We start from the raw sequence: 24,265 nt of genomic DNA, 5'->3' as shown, positions 1-24,265 counted from the left end.
TCTCCAATGTACCAACCCAGTCCTGTTATAAGCACTGTAGCCTCTTTCCCACAAATCATGTGACGCTTGCCTCTGCTTTCAAAGGCGCTGCTTGTTGGAACTTAACCCTCCCTCATGTTCAGTTGCTTGACTTCTTTTTCTTTTATTCCTGTCTCTGTGTCTGTCTGTCTGTCTGTCTGTCTCTCTCTCTCTCTGTATGTGTTTGTGTGTGTCTGTTTTTCTGCATGTCTCTTGGTCTCTCTCTGTCTCCCCCCACCCCGCCTCTCTCTCTCTGTCTCCCTCTCTTTCTCTGTGTATACTTATTGCATGTGCACTTGTGTGTTCATGCATGTAGAGGCCAGAGATTGATGTTAGGAATCATTCCTTATTGATACTACCCTAGTCTTTAAGGCAGGGTCTCTCAATCAAACCCAGAACTCACTAGCACAATATAGCTAGTTTTGCAAGCCAGCTTTCCCGGGTAATCTGGTCCCTGCCTTCCAAGGCTGGGACTTACTGGTGAACCACTACAACCACCTGCTGTTTATGTACATTCTAGGGATCTGAACTTAGGTCCTCGCACTAAAACCAATGCAAGCCCTTAAACCAATGAACTATATCCTCAGCTCTCAGCTGGTTGACTTCTCTGGGAGGTGGCTGCTTAGACACACTTAGGGAGACATCCTAAGGCAGCAGCTGCCTTGTCTTCTGCCCATGCCCTTCCCAGCTTCTTCACAGATTTCCATAACAACCACAGCATCATCTGGAATCATCTTCTAAAATCCCTCTTGGGTTTCTTTCTCTGTTGCTCATATGTAACGTCCAAGATAGCAGGGCTCCTATCTTGTTTTCGATATTCTAGAAAGGCATGGTGCATTGCTGACTGCTCGTACTTAAAAAAAAAAAAAATTGTAGTCCTGGACATTCAACCCAGGATTCAAGCATGCTAGGCAACCACTCTACCATAGCACTATAACCTTAACCATTTAGTACCATGCTCTTTGAAGGAATTAATAAATGACTTAATTACTTCGGATACAAACTGACTTGTATTAAATTTAACTTGTACACTAGAAAGGTTCCTAGCATTCTGACGTAGATTTGCGGGCTGTCACCGCATAGATGGTGAACAAGTGAAAACCGATGTGCACAATGAGAATTAAGGATTTTGCTCTAAGCGTGGAGTAGAGGGTTCGATGAAATCATTCCTAAAGAAAAAAATTTGAAGTGGAATTTAATTTGCAGAAAATAAATTCCTAACTAGTACTGAGGACCACAGAATTAGGTTCTTAAAAGTTCCTTGTTTCTTGGGGCTGGAAAAATGCCTCTAAGCACGATGACTTGAGTTCAGGCCTTCAAACACACGTCACATGCTAGAGAGCAAGAACTGACTCCAGACTCCTTCAAGTTGTGGGCTGACATCTGACTGCTGCAGTTCACGCTGGCATACACCTACCCATGCCCCCACACAAAATAAATCAGAAGTATAAAATATTTTTAAAATCCTTATTTCTCTGAAGAATGTAGTCAGAAATTTGATTGGCATCACATTCAGCATTTGGTAGTATAGCAGCCTTCGTGGAGTTGGTTCTTCTAGTCCATGAGCTTTGGAGGGCTTCCCACCTTCTTGTGTCTTTTTCTTTCTTGGATGTGTTAAAGGTTAATTGCAAAGGTCTTTCCTTCCCTGGTTGTGTGTATTCTTTCTCCCCTTTTAAATGGGAGTGTTTCCTTGATCTTTTTCTCAGCATGTTGCTCACTGGTATATTGGAAGGCTACTGACTTTTGTCTGTTAGTTTGTATCCTGCCACTTTCCTGAAAGTGTTTAGCTTTCTAAGGGTCTTTAGCATCTCTTATGTACAGAATCCCAGCATCTGCAAACAGGAATACTTGACACCCTTCTTTTCTACTTATCTCTTTCTCTTGTCTTACTGCTCACTAAGACCCAAGACTTTCAAGCACAATATCGAACAGCAGAGAAAGTGGACAGCCTTGTCTTGTTTCTGATTTTAGTGGGAATGCTTGGAGAGTTTTCTCTATTTAGTATAATGGTGGCTACAGGTTTGTAGAAACACAAAAGATCCCATAGAGTGAAAACAATCTGGAGCAAAAAGAATAATTCAGGAGCAAAATAATACTAATTTTAAGTTATGCTGTAAACTACCTCGACCAAACAAGCACCGTGAGATCGGTGAGTAGAATAAAGGACCTGGATAAGACCCCGCAGCAACAGCCACATTATGGCAACAATACATAGTGGAAAAGAAGCCTCTTTAACTAATGGTTCTGAGAAGAAACTGGATATGTACATCCAGAAGAACGAAACGAAATCCCTATTTCTTATCCTGTATATGATCAAATCCAAACAGATCAAAGACTGTAAACTCTGAAACTGTTAGAGAAAACAGTGGGGAGAACATTTCAAGATATTGGCACTGGAGAATTTTCTGAATAGAAATCCAGTCAATTGGGGAATAAGACAAATGAGACCTTATCACATTAAAAAACCTTCAGCACAGCAGAGGAAACACTTGAGTGAAGAGACAGCATATGAGAGTGGGAGAAATCTATGTTGCTTGCATATCAGATGGAGGATTAATGTCTAGAATATACAATGAATGCAAAAACTAAATAATAAAGCAAAGAACCCAATTAGTAGTTATGCGAGTAAAACAAGCAGGAAGCTTTCAAAAGAGAAATGGTCAGCATACATATAAAAAGATGCTCAACTTCACAAGCCGTCAGAGAAACACAAATTAAGGGCTAAGGAGATAGCTCAGTGGAGAAAGCACTTTCCAGAAAAGCATAAGGTTTTGAGTTCAGATCCATAGAACCATGGAAAGCTGGGCATAATGGTATGCATTTGCCATCTCAGTGTTCTGACAATGCCAAGAGGTGAAGTTGGAATATGACGCCTGGGAACGTACAGGCTAGCTATTCTATACACGGGCACAAACAAGAGACCCTGTCTCAAGGTGGAAGGCAAGGACCAACACCCAAGATTGTCCTCTGATATCCACACATGTACCATCGCACATGGGCACCTGCATTAACACATGAGAATGAACACGCACACACACACACACACACACACACTCACACACACACACACACACACACACACACACACACACACACGCACACATACACACAATCTTGATTCTCTATCTCTCCCAAGTCAGAATTGCAGTCAGTATGAAACCAAATAACAGCCAATGTTGTCATTCATTTTTACACCTTGACAGTGAATGGCACATTATCTTCCACATAATAAATGTTGTGTACCAAAAACCTGTTGCCAACATCATGCTCTGTGGAGAAGACTTCAAAGCATTCCCACTAAGATCAGAAATAAGACAAGGTTGCACATCCTCTTTATTCCTACTCAATATAGGGCTTGAAGTCTTATCTGGAACAATAAAACAGAAGGAGGAAATAAAAGGGATGTAAATAAGAAGAGAAGTCAAAGTCCTTCCATTTGTAGACAACATGATCTTATACATAAGAGACCCTAAGGATTCTACCAAAAGTCTCTGAGAACTAAAAAAACAGCTTCAGATAAGGAAGAACACAAAATTAACACACAAAAATCAGTAGCCTTCCTTCATATTAATGACAGTGTACTGAAAAAAAAAAATCAGTGAAACAATCCCATTCAAAATAGCCACTAAAACAATTAAATAACTGGTAATAAGTCTAACAAAGGAAATGAAAGACTTCTTGTTGTAGGATGATCTTTTTATACACTGTAAAGATACGTCTCTGCCTAAAGTGCCTGCTGATCGGTTTTATAAAAAGCTGAATGGCCAATAGCTAGGCAGGAGAGGATAAGCGGGACTTCCGGGCAGACAGAGGTACTGGGAGGAGGAATCTAGGTATGCGGATTTTGCCAGCAAACTCACTGCAAGTCAGATGTCCTGTGTGGAAGAAAAGTAAAGAGCCACATGGCAGAACATAGATTAAAAACTAGGGGTTAATTAAATTATAAGAGCTGGTTGGAAACAAGCCTAAGCTTTCATAATGAATAATAAGTCTCTGTGTCATTATTTGTGGGCTGGTGGTACAAAGCAAGTATGATGAAAAAGCTTTCTATAACAAACTTTTATAAATAACTTCCATAACAAAGCTTTTAGACACCAAAGAAAGAAATTGGGGAAGACACTAAGAGGTGGAAAATCCTTCCTTACTCATGGATGGGAAGATTCAAAACAGTGAAAATAGCCATTCTACTAAAAGTAATCTATATATTCAAAGAAATCACAATCAAGATCCCAGGGACACACTTCATAGACACACACACACACACACACACACACACACACACACACACCTCTTAACACATGTATGGATGCAAAAAAAAGACCAACAATAGCTAAAGTAGTCATTTGCAAAAATAGTATTATGTCAGGTAGCACTGTACCAGATTTTAAGTTATATGCACAGAGCCACAGGAATAAAAACAGCATGATCCTGGCAGCAAAAAAAAAAACAAAAAACCAAGAAACCAAAAACACATAAAACACATGGATCAGTGAAATCAAATAGAGGAAGCAGATATATGTACAAATAAAACTACTTGTTTTTTTGTTTTTTGTTTTTTGGGGGTTTATTTTATTTTATTTTATTTTTATTTTTTTCAAAGAATCCAAAAATATACATTAAAGGACAGAGAGTATTTTCAATGAATGGTGCTAGAAACTTGGACATTAACAGGTAGAAGAATGAAACTACAATCATATTATCTTGCCCTGCACAAGACTTAATTCCGTACATGAATTAAAGATCTTATAAAGTCCAGATACCTCAGAATTGTTAAAGGCAAAAATAGGGATTACAATGTATATGCTAGGTCCCAAAGTGGGCTCCCAACTCCCAGAAATGGCAGTGCCATGGCAATGTCCTAAACGACAGTGTGGGCTCAGTTCAGGCTGGACTCTCACCAGGTAAACAGAAGGATGGCTGCCTAAAACCAGCATTTCTTAGAAACCTTGACAAGTGGGTTTCTATTGGTCCGGAAAAGTCGTTACTTCCCTTATCTGTCCCCTACAGCCAACTACCTCCAGAATGGGCATCTAGTTCCCTTTTAACTCAAAGCCTTCAACAGATCAAAGCCCCATGCTAGTTCTCAGGCTGTTCCAGCTAACTTGCCTACCTCCTGCTGCAGCATGACCCCTTATAACTGTCAAGAATCTCCCTATCATTTTTTTTTTCTCTCTGAATCCCAAGAGATAGCCCTGGCAGTTTGAATAAACTTTTCCTTTCCACCCATGGAGGGGTCTAGCTAGTGATTTCACTGTAGCCTTGATTGCAATATAAATATAGGTAATGATTTTCTAAACAGGATTCCAGTAACATGGGAAGTAAGACCAATGCTTGACACATGGAACTTCATCAAACTAAAAAGCTTCTCTACAGCAAAGGGAACTGTTAAGGGAGCGAATGAAATGGGAAAAAAATCTTTTCCAGCTAGTTATATATATCTAATGCAGGATTAATAACTAGAATACACAAGAAATTCAAAAAACTAAATGCAAAGAAAACAACTGGACTGAAAAATGGGATTTTGGACTGAGCAGGAAGTTCTCAACAGAAGAATCACAAATGGTTAGGAAACATTAAAAAAGTAGTCAACATTCTTAGGGGAAATGCAGACTAAAACTAGTCTAAGATTATATCTGATTCAAGGGTACTAATGATAACAAATGTTGGCATGGATATGGGCAAAAGAGAACTTTATACACTGTTAGTGGAAATGCAAACTGCTACAGTCTCTTTGGAAAGCAATCTGGAGGTTTCCCCAAAGACTGTAAGTGAATCTACCACATGGCTCAGCTGCACTAGTCCTTGGCATATACCCAATGACTCTATATCTTTTTGTTGTTGTTGTTGCTGGTTTTTTTTTGTTTTTGTTTTTTTGGGACAGGGTTTCTCTGTGCAGCTTTGTGCCTTTCCTGGAGGAAAACTCACTCTATAGTCAAGGTTGGCCTCGAACTCACAGAGATCCACCTGTCTCTGCCTCCCAAGTGCTGGGATTAAAGGCGTGTGCCATCACCACCTGGCTATGACTCTATATCTTAATACAGAGATATTTACTTTAGTGTATCAATGTTTATTGCCACTCTATTCACAATAGACAGGAAATAGAATCAGCTCAGATGTCCAGATTAATAGAGAATGGAAATGTGACAAATATACACAGTGGAATTTTATTCACTTTTAAAGAAAAAATGAAACAAAAAATTATACTGAATGAGGTGAACTGCCTTCAGAAACAAAAATGCTCATGTTCTCTCTTCTATTCAGATCCTAGACTTGATTCTTCAACTGTGGGTGTTTAACTTGGAGTTCCTCTCAAAGCCAGGACACTAGAATAGAGATGACAGTTCTAGAGGTGTCTTGCCTTAAAGGAAGTCAGTGGTAGCACATAGTTGAAATAGCACATAGATAAAATGAAGGAGAGGAGACAGTAAATTGGATACAGAAAGATTCAAACAGGGAGAGGGCTGGGAAGATGAGGATGTAGGGTAATGAGGTAAGGAGTAATTAAAATGAAATGAGTATTAAAAATTAACTGACATGATCAGGAGCATTCAGGATGGTATGGCAGGAAGGTCCTGTGAAGGCTGTTCAGGGAGAAAAATCATGAATAGTCTTAGCCAGCTGTGAACCCTGGCAGCCCTTAGGTGACATAGTGGCATTAAGTCATGGGGATAATCAACATAATTTTTAAAATTAAATTTAAAGCCTGCTCCACAAGAAGGAATGCATCTTTGGTACTGTAATTCCTGGCTGGGGAAGCCATAGTCCCAAGGGAAGAACCTACTACTAATATTTTGTTACATGAACACAAGAGTGCCTTTTAGAGGCACATGCTCTTGGCTCCATCTTTAGGCAGGGACCCTAGAATTGTGCTACCAACTTCACTCATCCCCAGGACCCAAGTGCAGCCCCTCTCCAGGTAAGAGACCAGGACCCACACTAAGAATTCTCCCCAACCTCATGACCTGCCCGAGGACCATGTGTCTTGTGCTGCCTTCTTGCTTCCCTTCAGGTAGAGACCCCAGACTCCTGCTTCCAACTCAATGCATCCTCACTGAACACTCTTGGCATGGACTTATTATTTTAGTTAGTCATGTTTATATTTATGCCTTATACCATAGATTGGTGCAGTTCTTGCCTCTCATCAGAGAAACTTCTTATTGTAATGGACAGAGGTTACTACAAAGACCCACAACTGGACAAAATACAGAGAATAATTGAGTGTAAAGTGCCAGTCCTAAATGGAACATCTGCATCTTACTCCTTGCTTCAAAGGCTCCAGGACCATCTTGGAAGAGGTGGTTAAAAAATCTTTAAGATTTTTTAGATAAAATCTTTAAGATTTTTATCTTTAAGATATATTATGTGAGAAAAAATATATCTTGTATAAAAGGAAAAAATGAAAAGAGATGAGAGATAGAGAGGACTGTAATAGTTGGGAAGGGAAGGGGGAGTATATGGAGAAGGGGAAGTGTTCAGGAGGAGTAGAAGAGGGTAAATGGCTGAAGGTATGCTCAAAATACAGTGTATATATGTATGACATTGTCAAAGAATAAGTAGTTTGATAGCTATTCTTGGTTATCTGGAGTTAACTAAAATTTAAGCAGCTGGATACACCTGTGAGGGATTTTTCTTAATTGAATTACTTGAAGTGGGAAGACCCACCCTAAATTTGTATCTTTTAGGTAAGAAAATCCGCCTTAAATCTGGGCCATACCTCTGGTGGCATCCTGTATAAAGGGCATGGAAGATGGAAGCTCTTGCTCTTTGCCCGCTTGCTCTCACTCTCTCTGGCAAATTAATTTCAATATTAGAGCCTTCTTCAGGAATGTGAAGACCACCTGGGACACCTATCCTCATGGACTGAACAACCACTGGATTCTTGACCTTTTCATTGGGAGACAGGCATTGTTGAAATAGAAGTCTTTCCATCCATTCAGACATTCTGGAGTCTGTTGGATGCTGGTTCACAATTTAGACTGATTCCAGGAGACTCAAAGATGCATTGAAGCCCTCCAGTTAAAGTAGGGGCCTATGGAGGTCAGGTGATTAATGGAGTTTTGGCTGATGTCCGACTCACAGTAGGCCCAGTGAGTCCCTGAAATCATCCTGCAGTTATTTCTCCAGTTCCAGAATGTGTAATTGGGAAAGATAAACTTAGAAGTTGGCAAAATTCCCACATTGATTCCCTAACCTGTGGAGTTAGGGCTATTATGAATGAAAAGGCCAAATGGAAGTCTTTTGAGTTGCCAGAGAAAATAGTGAATCAAAGACAACACCACATTGCTGTGGGATGTCCAGTATACTGTAAATATATGTTGCTATGATTGATTGATAAATAAAATGCTGATTGGTCAGTAGCCAGGCAGGAAGTATAGGCGGGACTAGCAGAGAGGAGAACTGGGGGAACAGGATGGCGGAGTGAGAGAGAAATGCGGCCAGCCACCGTGAGGAGAAGCATGATGTAAGACACTGGTAAGCCACGAGCCACATGGCAAGGTATAGTGCTGTGGGATGTTCTGTATGGCAAATGTGTTGCTAATTAGTCAATAAATAAAACACTGATTGGCCATTGGCTAGGCAGGAAGTGTAGGCGGGACAAGGAGGAGAATAAAGCTGGGAAGTGGAAGGCTGAGTCAGAGAGACACTGCCAGCCGCCATGATGAGAAACAGTATGTGAAGATGCCGGTAAGCCACGAGCCATGTGGCAAGGTATAGATTAAAGGAAATGGATTAATTTAAGCTGAAAGAACAGTTAGCAAGAAGCCTGCCACGGCCATACAGTTTGTAACCAATATAAGTCTCTGTGTTTACTTGGTTGGGTCTGAGTGGCTGTGGGACTGGCAGGTGAGAGAGATTTGCCCTGACTGTGGGCAAGGCAGGAAAACTCAAGCTACAGTATAGCTTTATGGAAATGGGTTAATTTAAGATATAAGAACAGATAGCAAGAAGCCTGCCATGACCATTCAGTTTATAAGTAATGTAAGAGTCTGAGTGATTATTTTATAACTGGGCTGCGGTACTGTGGGGCCTTGGAGGGACCCAGAGAGAAACTCTCCAGTTACACCACATCCCAGGAGGAATTACAGAAATTCGTGCAACCATCAAGGACTTGAAATATGCAGGGGTGGTACTTCACATCCCATCTCCCTTGAACTCTTCTATCTGGCCAGTGCAGAAGATGGATGAATTATGGAGAATGACAGTTGACAATGAAATCATGAATCAAGTAGTGACTCCAATTACAGCTGCTGCACCAGATGACAGTGCATTCCTCACTTGAGTGTGTTACTCTGCCTCATGTATGAAGTGACTGGGAAAGCTGCTAGCTTTGAGTGGAACAGAAGAAGGCTCTTCAAAAGTTTCAGGCTGCTGTGTAGGCTGCTTTACCACTTGGACCACATGATTCATCAGACCCAGTGGTACTTGAGGTGTCAGTGGCAGCTAGGGATGCTGTCTGGAGTCTTTGGCAGGCTCCTCTAGGTAAATCAGAGGAGATCTTTGGGATTTTGGAGCAAGACTCTACTGTCATCTGCAAACAACAATTCTCCCTTTGAGAGACAGCTCTTGTCCCGCTATTGGGTCTTAGTTGAAACTGAATGTTTGACAATAGGTCAGCAAGGTGCCATGAGGCCATCAAGAGCTGTGAGTCATAATCTGGGTACTATATGACCTACCATACCATAGAGTAGGACACACACAACAGCCATCTATTAGCAATTGGAAGTGGTATATATGTGATCAGGCCTGGGAAGGTCCTAAAGAGACAACCAAGTTATAAGAAGAAGTTGCCCAAATGCTTTCTATGGTTTCTACTCCTGTTACAATGCTGTCTGCTTCCAAGCACGCATCTGTAGCCTCAGGGGTTATTCCATATGATCAGTTGACTGGGGAAGATAAGACTAGAGCATGGTTTACCAATGGTTCTGCACATTATACAGGTGCCACTCGGAAGTGGACAGCTATAACATTATAACCCCTTTCTGGGACAAGCCTGAAAGATACTATCAAAGGAAAATCTTCACAGTGGGCAGAACTTCAGGCAGTAACCACGGTCTTACATTTTGTCTGGAAGAAGAACTGGTCAGATGTGTGATAGTTCACTTACTGATTACCTGTAGCCAAAGGATTGGCTGGATGGCCAGGGACTTGGAAAGGCCATGGTTGAAAAATTGGTGAGAAAGACATCTGGGGAAGAAGTATATGGATAGATTTCTTCAAATGAGTGAAGAATATGAAGATTCTTGTGTCCCATGTAAATGCTCATCAAAAGGTAACTTCAACTGAGGAGGAATTCAATAATCAAGTAGAAAGGATGACCAGTTCTGTGGACAGTCAGCCTATTTCCCTGGCCATCCCTGTCATTGCTTAATAGCCCCATGAACAAAGTGACCATGGTGGCAGGAACGGAGGTTATGCATGGACTTGACCACATGGACTGCCACTCACCAAGCTGACCTGGCTACAGCTGCTGCTGAGTGTTAGATAGGCTAACAGCAGAGACCAACACTGAGACTCTGATATGACACCCTTTCCCAGGGTGACCGCTCAGTGACTTGGTGGCAGGTTGACTACATTGGACCCCTTCTTCTGTGGAAAGGACAACGATTTGTCCTTATTGGAGTAGATACTCATTCTGGTCATGGATTGGCCTTTCCTGCATGTAATGCTTCTGCCAAAACTACCGTCTGTGGGCTTACAGAATCCCTTATCCACTGTCATGGTATTCCACACAGTATTGCTTCTGATCAAAGAATTCACTTCACTGTCAAAGACGTGTGACAGTGAGTGTACCATGATCACAGTATCCACTGGTAATAACATGTTCCCCATCATCCCGAAGTAGAAGACCTGATATAACAATGGAGTGGCCTTTTGAAGATAAAATTACAGGGTCAATTAGATAGCAGAAGCCTGGGTAGGGACCAGGGTTATCTAGAAGGTGGTATATGTTTTGAATCAGCATCCAATCCAATATATGGTATGGTTTCTTCCATAGTCAGGATCCATGGGTACAGAAATCAAGGGGTGGAAAAGGAAAGAGTTCCACTCACTATCACCCCTAGTGACCCACTAGAAAACTTTTTGCTTCTTGTTCCCACAGCCATAAGTTATTCTGGCCTATATCAGGGAGCACTCCTGCCAGGAGACACAATAAACATTGAACTAGAAGCTTGGACTTCTCCCTGACTACTTGGGGCTTTTGGTGCCTTTAAACCAACAGGCTAATAAGGGAATAACAGTGTTAGGAGGGGTAAATGATCCAGATTACTGAAGGGAAATTGCTTCTCCACAATGGAGGTAAGAAAGATTATGCATGGGGGTTTGAGATCCTTTGAGCGTTTCTTGGTGCTACCATGTCTTGTGATTAAAATCAACGAGGAACTACAATGACCCAATCCAGGCAGCCATTGTTGTAATAGTTGGATCATAACCTGTAAAGTACTCTAATAAATCCTGTTGTGGAATATTAGTTTAAGATGTGCTATATTTGTTTATGCTGTAGAATATTTTTTTAGTGATGCAAAGATGTGTTGCATTCTTTTATGTTGCATTTGTTTAACTCTGTCTGTAAAACTGTGCTACTTTGCTTGTCTGAAAAACCTGATTGGTCTAATGAAGAGCAGAATGGCCAATAGGTAGGCAGAGGAAGGATAGGCAGGGCTGCCAGACAGAGAGAATAAATAAGAGGAGAAATCTAGGCTTGAGAGAAGAAGAAGAGTGAGGAGTAAAAAAAGAAGGAGAGAGGATGCCAGGGGCCAGCCACCCAGCTACACAACTAGCCACAGAGTGAGAAGTAAAGAAAGAAATATAGAATAGAAAAAGATAAAATTCCAGAGGCAAAAGGTAGATGGGATAATTTAAGTTAAGAAAAGATGGCTAGAAATAAGCCAAGCTAAGGCTGGGCATTCATAAATAAGAATAAGTCTCCATATATTTATTTAGGAGCTCGATGGCAGGCCCCTCAAAAAGTAAAAAAAGCCAACTAAAAAAAATCCCCCATACACACACACACACACACACACACACACACACACACACACACACACACACACATTCTACCAGCTCTGTCTCTCTAGGCAACCATGACTAATACAAATATATCTGAAAAATAAATGATAAAAATTACAAAACCAGAATCATCTAAACAGTTTTATGAATAAACAATCACATGTCTAACTGATCATGTTCTTTTCTTTCATCACACAATCTATTAATTTTTCTACTTACTGGCTGGTGAATCTCATCATTCAACGATTCATTTCATGGTTTCAAAAACAATATAATTTGGCTAACTGTCATTGACAGGTAAACATAGACACGAAACTGTTGAATTGGTCAAAGCACCCAGTGGAGTATGCAGAAAGCAAAACACACAATGAGTGTGCAGCTTCCGGAGGCTCTGAGCCACCATAGTGAAGCTCATGTCTTATGTCACAGAGTCCTACTTAAATGCTTACACTGCATATGGTGAGGCATTTTAAGGGCAAATGAAAGGATGTAGTGGTAAAAATGATGTGGTGTGTCTGCACAGCAATGCCACACAAGTTGAATCTCCTAAGAAAGGATGTTTTTTGTTCAAGAAGCCTAGATATGAATGAATAAAAGGCACAGTTATCTAGGAGACCATCATGGCTACAGTCATGAGAGATGAATCTAATGAAGGTGAACAGCCATATGGCCTTAAGCAGAGTTCCACAACATAGATGACCTAACACAGACCTGTGCATGCAGCTGTGATGTTCTGAGCTATCCTGTGCACTAACTGAGCACCATGCCCTGGCGCTCCTATGTTGCTAGCCCACCACAATAAGCAGGAGGAGTTCCAATTACTGTCTCGTAGCGCTGTGGCTTCTAAAGCCCCATTTAAGCCCTACCATGTGGTGCGCAGTAAATAACCCCGAGTCAAGTTGAAAGGGCTTTAAACATTCAGTGTAAATACAGGAAATGTACATTACAGTTCTTCTCCCCGAGGAGGCCACAACTTCTTGTTAAAATACTTATTTATTGTTACTTTAGAGAAAATTCTAACAAGAATGTTTATCTGCCACGTCAGTCTACCAGAGGTGAAAACTCACTTGAAATCTAAGGAGACAATTAACAGTAGAAATAAAAATAGTTGTAAAGAAATAAAAAGTACCTATAAAGACACAATGTAGATAAAAAGAAGCAAATGTTCTAAAAATAACAATAATCTTGAGTCATTTTGGATATGGTAATGAAGAAGGGGAAATAACCCTAAATACACAGCAATTTATGTTCTTATCATTTTACAAGAAGGGTAAACAGAAATTAACATTAACTGATGACCTGTGTCATCAAGATAAGGAAGTGCATTTTGTGTATTTTACGTACGTAGAGAATTATGCACCATTGTTGCAATTACTGTTCTCTAAAGCGCTTAAAATAGGCTGACTTCTGAGGGATGCCCGAAAATTTGCTCATGCTGTGTCACTCTCTGCAATATTATTGTAAGAGTTCCCCTTCTTAGAACTTTACAAACTCTTGTATCTCTGGGAAAACAACTATTTGAAAACCTACTGGAAAGTCTAATACTTGGCATTCCATAACTTTTCTTCCAAAGAGTATCTTTAACCAATTTAATCCATGCACACGCTAACTTAGTGAAGTGTTTACTGGGACAGTACTCTAAGAACATAGTTGGGAAGTGAAGGGTATGAAGAAGGGTAACAATGATGCAGATTTGTGCACTTGATTTCTTTGTCTTGGTTGCACCGTCATTTTATGCAGGTGTAACAAATTAAAGTGATGAGACGTCACAAAGAGTAAAAATTATATTACATATATATATATGTATTGTGATAAGTATTCAAAAATAAGCATGATTAGTACACATGGGAAAAAGAAATGTCATGATATTCAGTGAGGCTTAGGATAGGCAGCTGATGGCTTCTAAGGAAGCCAGAAACCAGAGATGTTAGTGAGCTGAAAGAGTAGGAACTTGGCAAAGTGGAAAGAAATGATGGAGATGAAACTGTAAATCTTCAGGATGAGTGAGATTGGCCAATCACAATTTGCCATCTGAGGATAAGGACCTGTGTTCAAGACCCAGCACCTAAAACATCCATGCAAAAGTTTGGTGGGGCAGTGCACCACTGTAATCCCAGTTTCAGGGAAATAAAGACAAGGGTATCTCTAGAGCTCACCGGCCAGACAGTGTTCCTAAACTGTTGAGCTCTAGCTTTAGGGAGTGACACTGTCTCAAAAATATCGTGGAGAATGATTGAAGAGGTTACCTGCCTCAAACTGTGGCCTTTCATGCATGCTAACACATATGCATGTCCATCCACACACGTATGAATATGTACACAGATATTAACAAAACCGTACATCTTCCATGTATTAATTCCCAAACATAAAGCAAAAAAAATTGATCTCCTTAAACTTGAGTTTAGTTGGAAGTAAAATGGGAATAACTTTTACCTTACAAGGTCAAGCAAGCACTTTATGTAAACAGATACAATAACAATAGCAATACTATTTGCAATACATCTTTATCTTTTGTGACCTAGGTTTGGAGGAAAAAGAGAGAAGAGGGAAATTAAGTGAAACAGGGATGGGGGTTGTTGGCTGAGAAAAAGTCTCTGAATTCAGGGATATATTAGGAAGTAGACTAATGAAGACTTATTGAAAAAAAAAACTTCAAAAAGCCACTGGTTGCTATGGTTACAGCAGTCATCACTTCTACTTAGCACCCTAAATGTAGCCTGCCTGCCACATTTCCTTGAGGATAAGAAAACAAATGGGTTTCTGTAGTAGACTGCTAAAAGCAAGACGTGTTACTAAGTAGATCAAGTGAGCGCCTTCATCAAATTACTAGTCCTTTGTCCACGTTCAAGAAAACGTATTTATAGTGAAAATCAGAATGGTGTACTGCATTCAAAGAACCATAAAATTCTTATTATGTTTTTATTAACACACCTCATGGAATTTAATCTTGACCAATCCACCTACCCTTACTTGGCCTCTTTGTCCTTGGTATAAAATGGAGGTGTTCAGTGAGGTGAAATAATTTGTTTTCAAGCTCAATGTTTATAACTGCAAGCACTAGTAAAAAACGAGGCCCACGGAGGATGTCTAGTTGAAGCATGTTCAAGAATGTCTGAACCTGGGGTTGGAGAGATGGCTCACCACGCAAGAGAAGTGGTTACTCTTCCAGAGGATCAGGGTTCAATTCCCATCACCCACCAGTATCTCACAATTGCCCGCAATGCCAGTCTCAAAAGATTTCACACCCTGTTCTGACCACCCACAGATACCAGGCGTGCACAGACAAATACGCAGGCAAAAAAGCTGTACACATAAATACATTAAAATAAAAACAGTAATCTCAGAGTAAGAGTTTCAGGCTTGTTTGCTACAGTGGATGGAGAATCAGAAAAGCCTGCAAAGGATCAATTGGCATTAATAGCACAAATTTAAGAGAAGAAAAAGTGGTCACAAAACATAGATATTGCTTCAATTGCTAGAAAATGTGCCTGATGAGAGAGGCAGTAATCCTCAAATCAGTCAGCATTTAGGTTCATTAAGTGGAAATTAATGAGGAAAGCCATAAAGGTTAAATGGATGTACAGTGTTATTTAGATTGCGTGTGTATAGTTAGGATGTCTGGAAGGAATAAGGACATTCTAAAGAGACCAGGTGTTCCTCCTCGTTCTAACATTCGGGACTATTGAAACAAGGCACCCAGGGACTTGGGATTTATCTCCAAGAAATCTCATGCTGGGAAAAGGGAAATGTTGAATCCTGGTGCCCTCCAGAGAGCGGAAGCTCACCTTCTGAAAGGAGATGTCACACGTTAACAACAACTTTTTATTTATTTATTTATTTTGAGACAAAGTTTCTCTGTGTAGCTTTGCGCCTTTCCTGGAACTCATTTGGTAGCCCAGGCTGGACTTGAACTCACAGAGATCAGCCTGCCTCTGCCTCCTGAGTGCTGGGATTAAAGGTGTGAGCCACCACCGCCCGGCAACAACAACTTTTAAGATTGCCTGGCAGGGGAGACAGATTGGGTCAATGTTGGGCAAGACTACGTAGTGATACATCTGTCTCTTCCTTCAATTTAAAATTTACCCTCATGTCAGAACCCTGAAGATGGACTTGGCCAAGGGAGGGGAGGAGTGTAGTGATGGTGTCACTGGATGTTTTTATCCCTTTCCCCAGTGTGACCACCTTGAATCTGCCTTTACTGCTTTTTTATTATAGCCTGTTTGCTTAGTTGGTTTACTATGTATAGCTGGCCAAATATGGCTTACTAGGGTCATCCAGTTACGGGCTCTGACCTTCAACAACTCCAGTAACTCTGGGTTCTGCTAAAATCCTCAAAGGGATGTGGTGTGTGTCTTACAGAGATCTTACAATATAAAGTCCAAACTTCATATCAGGACACACACAGGTCCCTGAAGGTTTGGCTTATTATTATTATTATTATCATTACGAATTCCTTATTTTTTCTCTCACAACCCCCAAACTCTGATTCCAACCATATCAAATACCTTATCAGTCTTTAAAGATTTGTTCATCCATCACCATGCTCACATTTACTGAGAACACCCCCAAACACCAGGCACTTGGCTAGTCATGGTGACACAAGTGAGCAAGATAAATGCTGTCTCCCAAGGTTCTTACAGCTGATTCTGAACAAGTATCTTGACCTTTCAAAATGTCACACAATTAATTAGGGGACAACACAGAATAAAAACACAGGTCTTTATCATCTTAAAGCATCTTAGGGGCTTGTGGTTTAAATAATAGAACGGCGATTAAAAAAAAAAAACAACCTATCTAATTCTTGCCAATGTTTCTAGTTTTCAAAGCAGGGTGGCAAATAATCTGAGGGAAAGCTAAAGTAGATTGCCACGGTGAAAGCCTCCACAGAGCCTCTGAAATGGGAGGATGGACAAGGACCAGGCTGTGCAGCAAGCATTTCCAGGGCAACGTCTTTCAATGCAATTGGACATTGATAACACTAGCTGTATTTTAAATGGCCTGTCCTCTGAAGCTCCTAATGAACTTGGATTTTCTGGGGTTTGGTGGTGGTTGCTTGTTTTCCTGGTGTGTGAGACAGGGTCTCAGTCTGTTCTCTCTGTAGCAAAGGATGCCCTCGGACTGCTGATCCTTCTGCCTCTATTTCTCAGCTGGGATTACAGGTGTGTGCCCCTACACTCAGTTATGCTGGAAATTAAATTTCAGGCTTTGCATACAAAGCAAACACCCAGCCAACTGAACTTTATCTCAACTTTAATTTTCTCTGCTGTCAAGATGAGTTCCAATTTTCACAGCTAATACAAATTAGTGGGAGGAAGGAGATTTTGCTAACCTGCAGTCTGTGCCAGTAATACTGCCTACTGGTCTCCTGGTTAAGCAATGAGACCAACACCCCAGTCACCAACCTTTCACCACAAAGGAAACTGGAATGTAGTCATTTTGAAAATTGTATCAGTGAGTATATTATCTCATAGTTAAAGTCTAGAAGAAAATTCATTAATAGCAAAATTTAAAAAATGGCATCATTGGATATGATCTAAAAATGGACCCTGTGATCAATCGAGTACAACTGAAAGTAAAATGAAGAATATAGCACCAGAAATGAGAAAATCTGTTTAAAAAGATTTAAGTACTCAAAAAAATTTAATAATAAATGCTATAATGTATTTATTTATATTCAACTGGAAGATCAGTGGGAGCATTCAGTACTCCAAATGACTGGCACTAGGAACAAGATACTCCTTTTAACTTTTCAGGTCAAGGTCAACTCTTTTTCATAATACTTGGCAAATACTGAGTTAGAAAATGAATGTTAAGAAGTAGTTGTGGTGATGTATTGTGTACCCTAATAACAGGGAACAGAACAAGCCACTAGATTAAACATAGAAGCCAGGCAGTGGTGACATACACCTTTAATCCCAGCACTTGAGATCTCACACCTTTAATCCCAGCACTATGTGGGACATCACACGCCGTCAACCCCAACAATAGGAAGTAAGTAACATGGTGGGTGGAGAAAGGCACATAAGGTGTGAGGAGACAGGAACTAAAGCTTTTTGGCTGAGGAAGCTCATTCGGCTAGAGGCCTATCAGCTGAGGGCTTTTCAGTTGAGGAGTTGGTGAGGTAAGAGGTGGTAGCTGTGGCTCGTTCCTTTGTCTCTCTTATCTTTCAACATTTACCCCAATATCTGGTTCTGAGTTTTTTATTGAAAGACCATTTAGCAATTCATGTTACATCTGGTACCCATTGTTATTTTAGACAAAAAAAGGGGAAATGTGGTGATATATTGTGTATCAAATAAAGCTTGCCTGAAGATCAGAGGACAGAACAAGCCACTAGATTAAACATAGAAGCCAGGCAGTGGTGGCACACACCTTTAATCCTAACACTCAGGAGGTAGAGCTCTGTCTGGATCTCTGTGAGTTCAAAGTCACCCTGGACTACATGAGATTGACTCAGTCTAGGAGAGAAACAGAGCCAGCCAGTGGTGGCACACACCTTTAATCCCAGTACTTGGGAGTCGCACGCCTTTAATCCTAGCACTAGAGAGGTTGAGACAGGAAGTGATATGGAGGGTGGAGAAAGGTATATAGGCATGAGGAGACAGGAACTAAAAGGCTTTTCAGCAGAAGCATCCCTTTCAGCTAGAGAGTTTTTCAGGCTGAAGAGTTGGTGAGGTAAGAGGTGGTGGCTGTGGCTTGTTTCTTTGTCTCTCTGATCTTTCAGCATCTACCCAAATATCTGGCTCTGGGTTTTTTTTTTTTTTATTCAAAGACCATTTAGCAATTTGTGTTACAAGAAGTAATAAATATATGAAGACAATCTGATGGTAAAAAGTAAAATGGTTGACTTTAAAATTAATAAATCAAAACAAGTTAATAATCTAACCTGAAAGCAATTCTCTAATTCCTCTTCTGTAATTCTGGGGCAGACACACGGCCTTATAAAAGTGAACTGAAAAAAAAACTCAATTTTTTAAAACAAAATTTATGCTTCATTGAAGTGTGTCACAAGAAAATGGTTAAGTAAATGGATAACATATTTAGATAGCATGTATTATGTGGCCAACAATATTGTTCAGCAGGTGAAGGCCCTTGCAGTGCAAGCCTGGGAATCTAAATTTAATTCATGGAAATCCATGTAAGGGTAGAAAAGGACCAACCAACTCCACAGATGGGTCCTCTGACCTCCTCAATAAGTTTATGCCATGGTCTGTGTACCCACATATACTGCGCGCGCACACACACACACACACACACACACACACACACACACACACAGAGCACATAGTTTGAAACTTTAAAATGATAGAGATCATGCACTGAAACAAATTATCATGGAACAAAATCAGTGTGAAAATAAAAATTCAGAATAATCACAATTATTTCAGTGTATCCAGAGCAGAAACAGGAAAGTAATACCCCAAACATTTACATAATTGGTAGCATTGTTGATTACTTTATTTTTATTGTGTTTTTACTGCTTTAAAAATTTTCTGTACTAGAGTTGATATCATTTTGTAACTGAAAAATACCTGTTGTGAAAAAAAATAATTCTAACATGGGGAATTATCTTTTGATCCTTTAGCATCCTATGGTACTGTAACCATGTACATTCCCTGGAAGCTTTTATAGCCATGGGTTGTTTCAGATCAAACCACGTGACACATCAGTGCACATCTCAGGTTTGACCTGTGAAACAAAGTCACTTCAGATAATGAAATTCAGCATCAACTACGGAGAAACTGGTATTGGGAACAGATTACACGTAAGTATTTTGTGAAAGAAACGTCTTACAATTTGGAGTAACGCGTAAAAACTGCTTTGCTTATACACCTGCTAATGTTCCCTATGCTGTATTAGGTTCACATGTTATATTGCTGTGGGATCAAATACCACCTTGGCAGGAACTTGGGGTTCAAGTTCTACAGCTTTATAGAGTTAACTCCAATAACGTGGGCAATGATTGATCTTAAATAGCAGCAGAGATCAAAGAGAAGTTGGTGGATTTATTGCTTACCGTGGTAGCACAGTGGATATCTTTCCATACTGTGGCTTCCCTGGAGAGATCAGAGACTTCGAATAAGTTATCAAGAATCACTTCCCCAATCATGTCGTGTCTGGAAAATCTGTCAAAATCATATATGCTAAAGTGTAGTTTCCGGTTGCTTAGCTGATCGTAGGCCACTGGAAACTGAAATATCTCATCAAACAGAGGGTTTAGTGTCTTCCTGTGGACACGCGTCTGAAATTTCTTTTTCCTGTCTGGAAGAAGATACATCTTCACGTAAGGATCGGAAGTTCCTGTAAAATCTTTAGCTGGGAGATCTAAAGCTTTGATAATATTAACAACTAGGAGTTCATTTTCATAATCATACTGGAGCGTAAAGTTAAGTTTCCCACACGTTTTCACATCGTCTTTTCTGTTGCCCTCGGAGTCAACTGATTTCTGCTTATAGAGCTCTGGCTTTATCCTCCCAATGCTGGTCCTTGTTTCTCCTCTTTGTAAAACAGGCTCAGTGCCCATGCTAAAGTCAACACTGGAGACGTTCATTTGCCTTGGTAGGTGTCTCCTGAAGGAATTGTGGCTGTACACACACATACACACATACACAAAATCATTTTGGTTAGTCATTTCTGATGGTAGTTATCAAGTGGCCTATACACCCTCCCCACCAGCCAGGATCAGAAAAAAAATGCTATTGTCCATGTGTAGGATTATTAGACCTATGGCTATATCAACAGTGTCCCACACTCAAATGCTGCTAAGAGCTAATTTGAAAAGCCAGAGTGACAATAGTCAAAGAAAAAAAAATCTAAAATTTGATAAATAATTGAAACACATAGATATACATTTTAGGGAGTTTCTGCCTTTTTTCACTCATAAACACATCATTAAACGCCATTGTGAAGAAACAGCATTCTCAACAATGTTCTATTCCACAAACATCATGCATGTCTTCATTCATCACTCCCATCTAGACTGGAGAAAGTTATCCACTTGGTCGTCTTCTTTACATCTGGATATTTAAATTTCACGTTTTAGCAACTCCACTACTAAACAAAACCCTATAAAAACATATTCTTACATGCCAATTATTTCTCATCTTTAAAGTAACTAGATGAATATTTACTTTTAAAATTTATAGAGTTGTGACAACCCGAGTGAGCATATCTCCCTTGTTTAACTTGGAGTGGGCCACAAAACTTTAAGGACAAAATAAGAGTTAACAATTTTAATGGGGCAAAAATAAGTCTTAAAAATTCCAACTGAATATATCATACTCATTATTATCCCTACACATTTCCAAATATTAAATATACTAATCTTGTGAGTGTCATGTACGTATAACTTGAACTGAGATCCATTTCCCTTATACATCCTTTGTGATTTCGGTCTAGTACGAGCTAGGCCAGTCCATGAGCCTCTTGCAGGCTTCATTCCAGGTCTTTTTCTTTTCAATCTAGCCATCAAAAAATTACAGTTTTGGATTATAATTCCTGGTTGAGTTAGAAAGTTCTGCAGATATATCCCGGCTACAGAAGATTCTACCCCCATGTCTCTAAAGCTCCAAGATTTCAAAACAGATGTCCCAATAACCCTCAAACTCAAGCAAATTCATGATTTCCTCCTTTTTGCTGCCACAGCAAATTCCTCTCCTACAATCTCTTGCAGCACTAAATAATGTGTTGTATTAAGTAACCATAAAAATACTGAAAAAATATTCATGTATGCCTTATATAACATTTTCACTTAAACATTATATATAACATGCTTATATACATTAAACTTCAAAACTTACTTGCTGGAAATATCTTAAGGTATAATTTTAGAAGTTTTGTTTTCATTTATTTAAATAGCTATCTAAAATTGAAATGGCATAAGGATGCTGAATTTATAAGCCAAATTATAATGATTCCATGGTGTAAAAAAATTCTAAGTATATTATTAAAATATATTTTGTAATATGTTTATATATTCAAAATATATTTAAAACAGCAATATAAATATTGTAACAATTTATGCTATTATATAATAATAATGACTAAATTAAAATTTGACCATAATTGAAAGGTTATTATTATTATCTTTGGTTTTCTGAGGAAATAATATTTTTATACAAAGAAATATACTACAAATCTCAGGTCAGATTAAAATTTATCTATTAAACTATAGTTAATTTAAAAATCAATACTCCAGTTTCTATAACTGTACATATATATGTAAACATATATATGAAAATATTTACTAAGACTTGACTGTAAATCCTGAAGCAATCTGTCTCCTTAGATCTATTCCATTATAATTAATTAGACATTCCATATAATGAATATTGACCATAAACTTATTCCAAAATAAAAGGTCAGAAGCCTACATTATATTCAGAGTAAGGCCAGAGAGAGTTTATGAGACAGCAGGAAAAATTTCCCATAGGCTCCATTGTTGTTATGAAGCATTGAAGTGACCCACTATAATCCAATTTGCAAATCAAGTCTGGGGTGCTAATCACTACATAATGGGGCAACCCTTAGCTTCTTAAGAACAATATTCCTATTAAAATCACTTTCACTTGTCCAACAATTTTGATTTGTACGAATAGAAACTGAAAGATGTTAATTACTGAATATTATAAGCTTATTTCATAATTTCAAAGACTTTCCAATATAATAATTTAATTCTCTGTGCTCTCAAAACTTGGAATTTTCTTCTTTATACCTTTGAATGTGATGTGCATGGTTGTAAAGCTACCGATGAGACTCACTCCTGCAAGGTTCCTTCTAATGGGATAAAAACCGTAGTGTCACTTTCATTCAAGGAGCATTGTCCTAACTGCAGGGTGAATGGTGCCCATTTCAAGTCAGTTCAGCGAGTAGGTTAACAAGAGCACTCATTGCTACAGTGTTGAACTTGTAGCTCCATTGACAAAACACAGCTTTCCTCTCTTCCCCTTTTCTTTTTTTGAATGGCAGTGATTAGCAAAATTTCAAACAATGAAAATGTGAACCATTGCACCTCTTACCCCTCAAACTTCTGGAGGCCTGTGCAAGCACTCTGGGAGAAGTGCTGGACTGTAAAGGACTATGACTGCGTGTGTGTGTGTGTGTGTGTGTGTGTGTGTGTGTGTGTGTGTGTAGAAAGGCCAACTGCACAAGCCATTGAGTGTATGAATTTTTTTAAAAACTTTATTGCTTGCTAGAAACCTAGCCTAGCCTTCTCATGTGGTTGCTGACGCTTTCTCTACATTTCTTACTCTACTGTGTCTTGGTCTGGAATACTCCATAGCTCTTGTCCCCCAAGTTCAGAAATAAAATGCCACTTCGCTGATTTGTCAGCTGAGCACTTCTTCATGGTAATCACCTGTTCCTAGCCCCGTATTGCTAATCAAACCATTCCCTTGAAACTACATTATTTTAGTCTCCTGGTTCCATATCACTTTGGACACTTCCGTTCTAATTGTCACCATATACTTGTTTCTTCCCAAAGTTTGATTTCTAATTTTGCTGTGGGATGTTCTGTATGGCAAATGTGTTGCTAATTAGTCAATAAATAAAACACTGATTGGCCATTGGCTAGGCAGGAAGTGTAGGCGGGACAAGGAGGAAAATAAAGCTGGGAAGTGGAAGGCTGAGTCAGAGAGACACTGCCAGCCGCCATGATGACAAACAGCATGTGAAGATGCCGGTAAGCCACGAGCCACGTGGCAAGGTATAGATTTATAGAAATGGATTAATTTAAGCTGTAAGAACAGTTAGCAAGAAGCCTGCCACGGTCATACAGTTTGTAACCAATATAAGTCTCTGTGTTTACTTGGTTGGGTCTGAGTGGCTGTGGGACTGGCAGGTGAGAGAGATTTGTCCTGACTGTGGGTCAGGCAAGAAAACTCAAGCTACATAATTTCAATGATCTACTCCCCTACAGTGATATCTTATTTCTTAAACACTATCAAGCAAATAGTTAGATTCTGTCTTGTCATTAACTGGAAACTATTCCACAGCTCCAACTTTGAGCATACTTCCAATCAATATTTCCTACCTTTCCATGTTATTTTGATACTGAAGAATTAACATCAAGAATAGAGAATTAATGATGCAGAGTCAGAGAGGAGCATTTTTAAATGTTATGAAGGTGAAGAAGACATAGCAACAAGTGATGATCTGATATGAGACCAAGGCATTGGTTGTTGTCTTAGGGAGGGTTTCCACTATTGTGATAAAATACCATGACCAAAAGCAACATGGA

At 39.5% G+C, this 24,265-nt stretch overlaps 1 protein-coding gene across 1 annotated transcript in view; it reads right to left on the bottom strand.

The window, feature by feature from the left end:
• Syt10 (synaptotagmin 10) overlaps positions 1–24,265 on the bottom strand; it is a 58,506-nt gene that overhangs the window by 11,254 nt on the left and 22,987 nt on the right. Inside the window, exon 3 of the mRNA XM_059247374.1 lies at positions 20,045–20,612. Within this exon, the coding sequence (XP_059103357.1) occupies positions 20,045–20,612 (568 nt within the window). The remainder of the gene's footprint in view (positions 1–20,044; positions 20,613–24,265) is intronic.

The sequence above is a fragment of the Peromyscus eremicus genome, chromosome 20 (genome assembly GCF_949786415.1).
Source record: "Peromyscus eremicus chromosome 20, PerEre_H2_v1, whole genome shotgun sequence".
NCBI classification, from domain to species: Eukaryota; Metazoa; Chordata; class Mammalia; order Rodentia; family Cricetidae; genus Peromyscus; species Peromyscus eremicus.
Note: the sequence above shows the minus strand (reverse complement) of the source record. Positions and strands in the feature narration are given on the sequence as shown.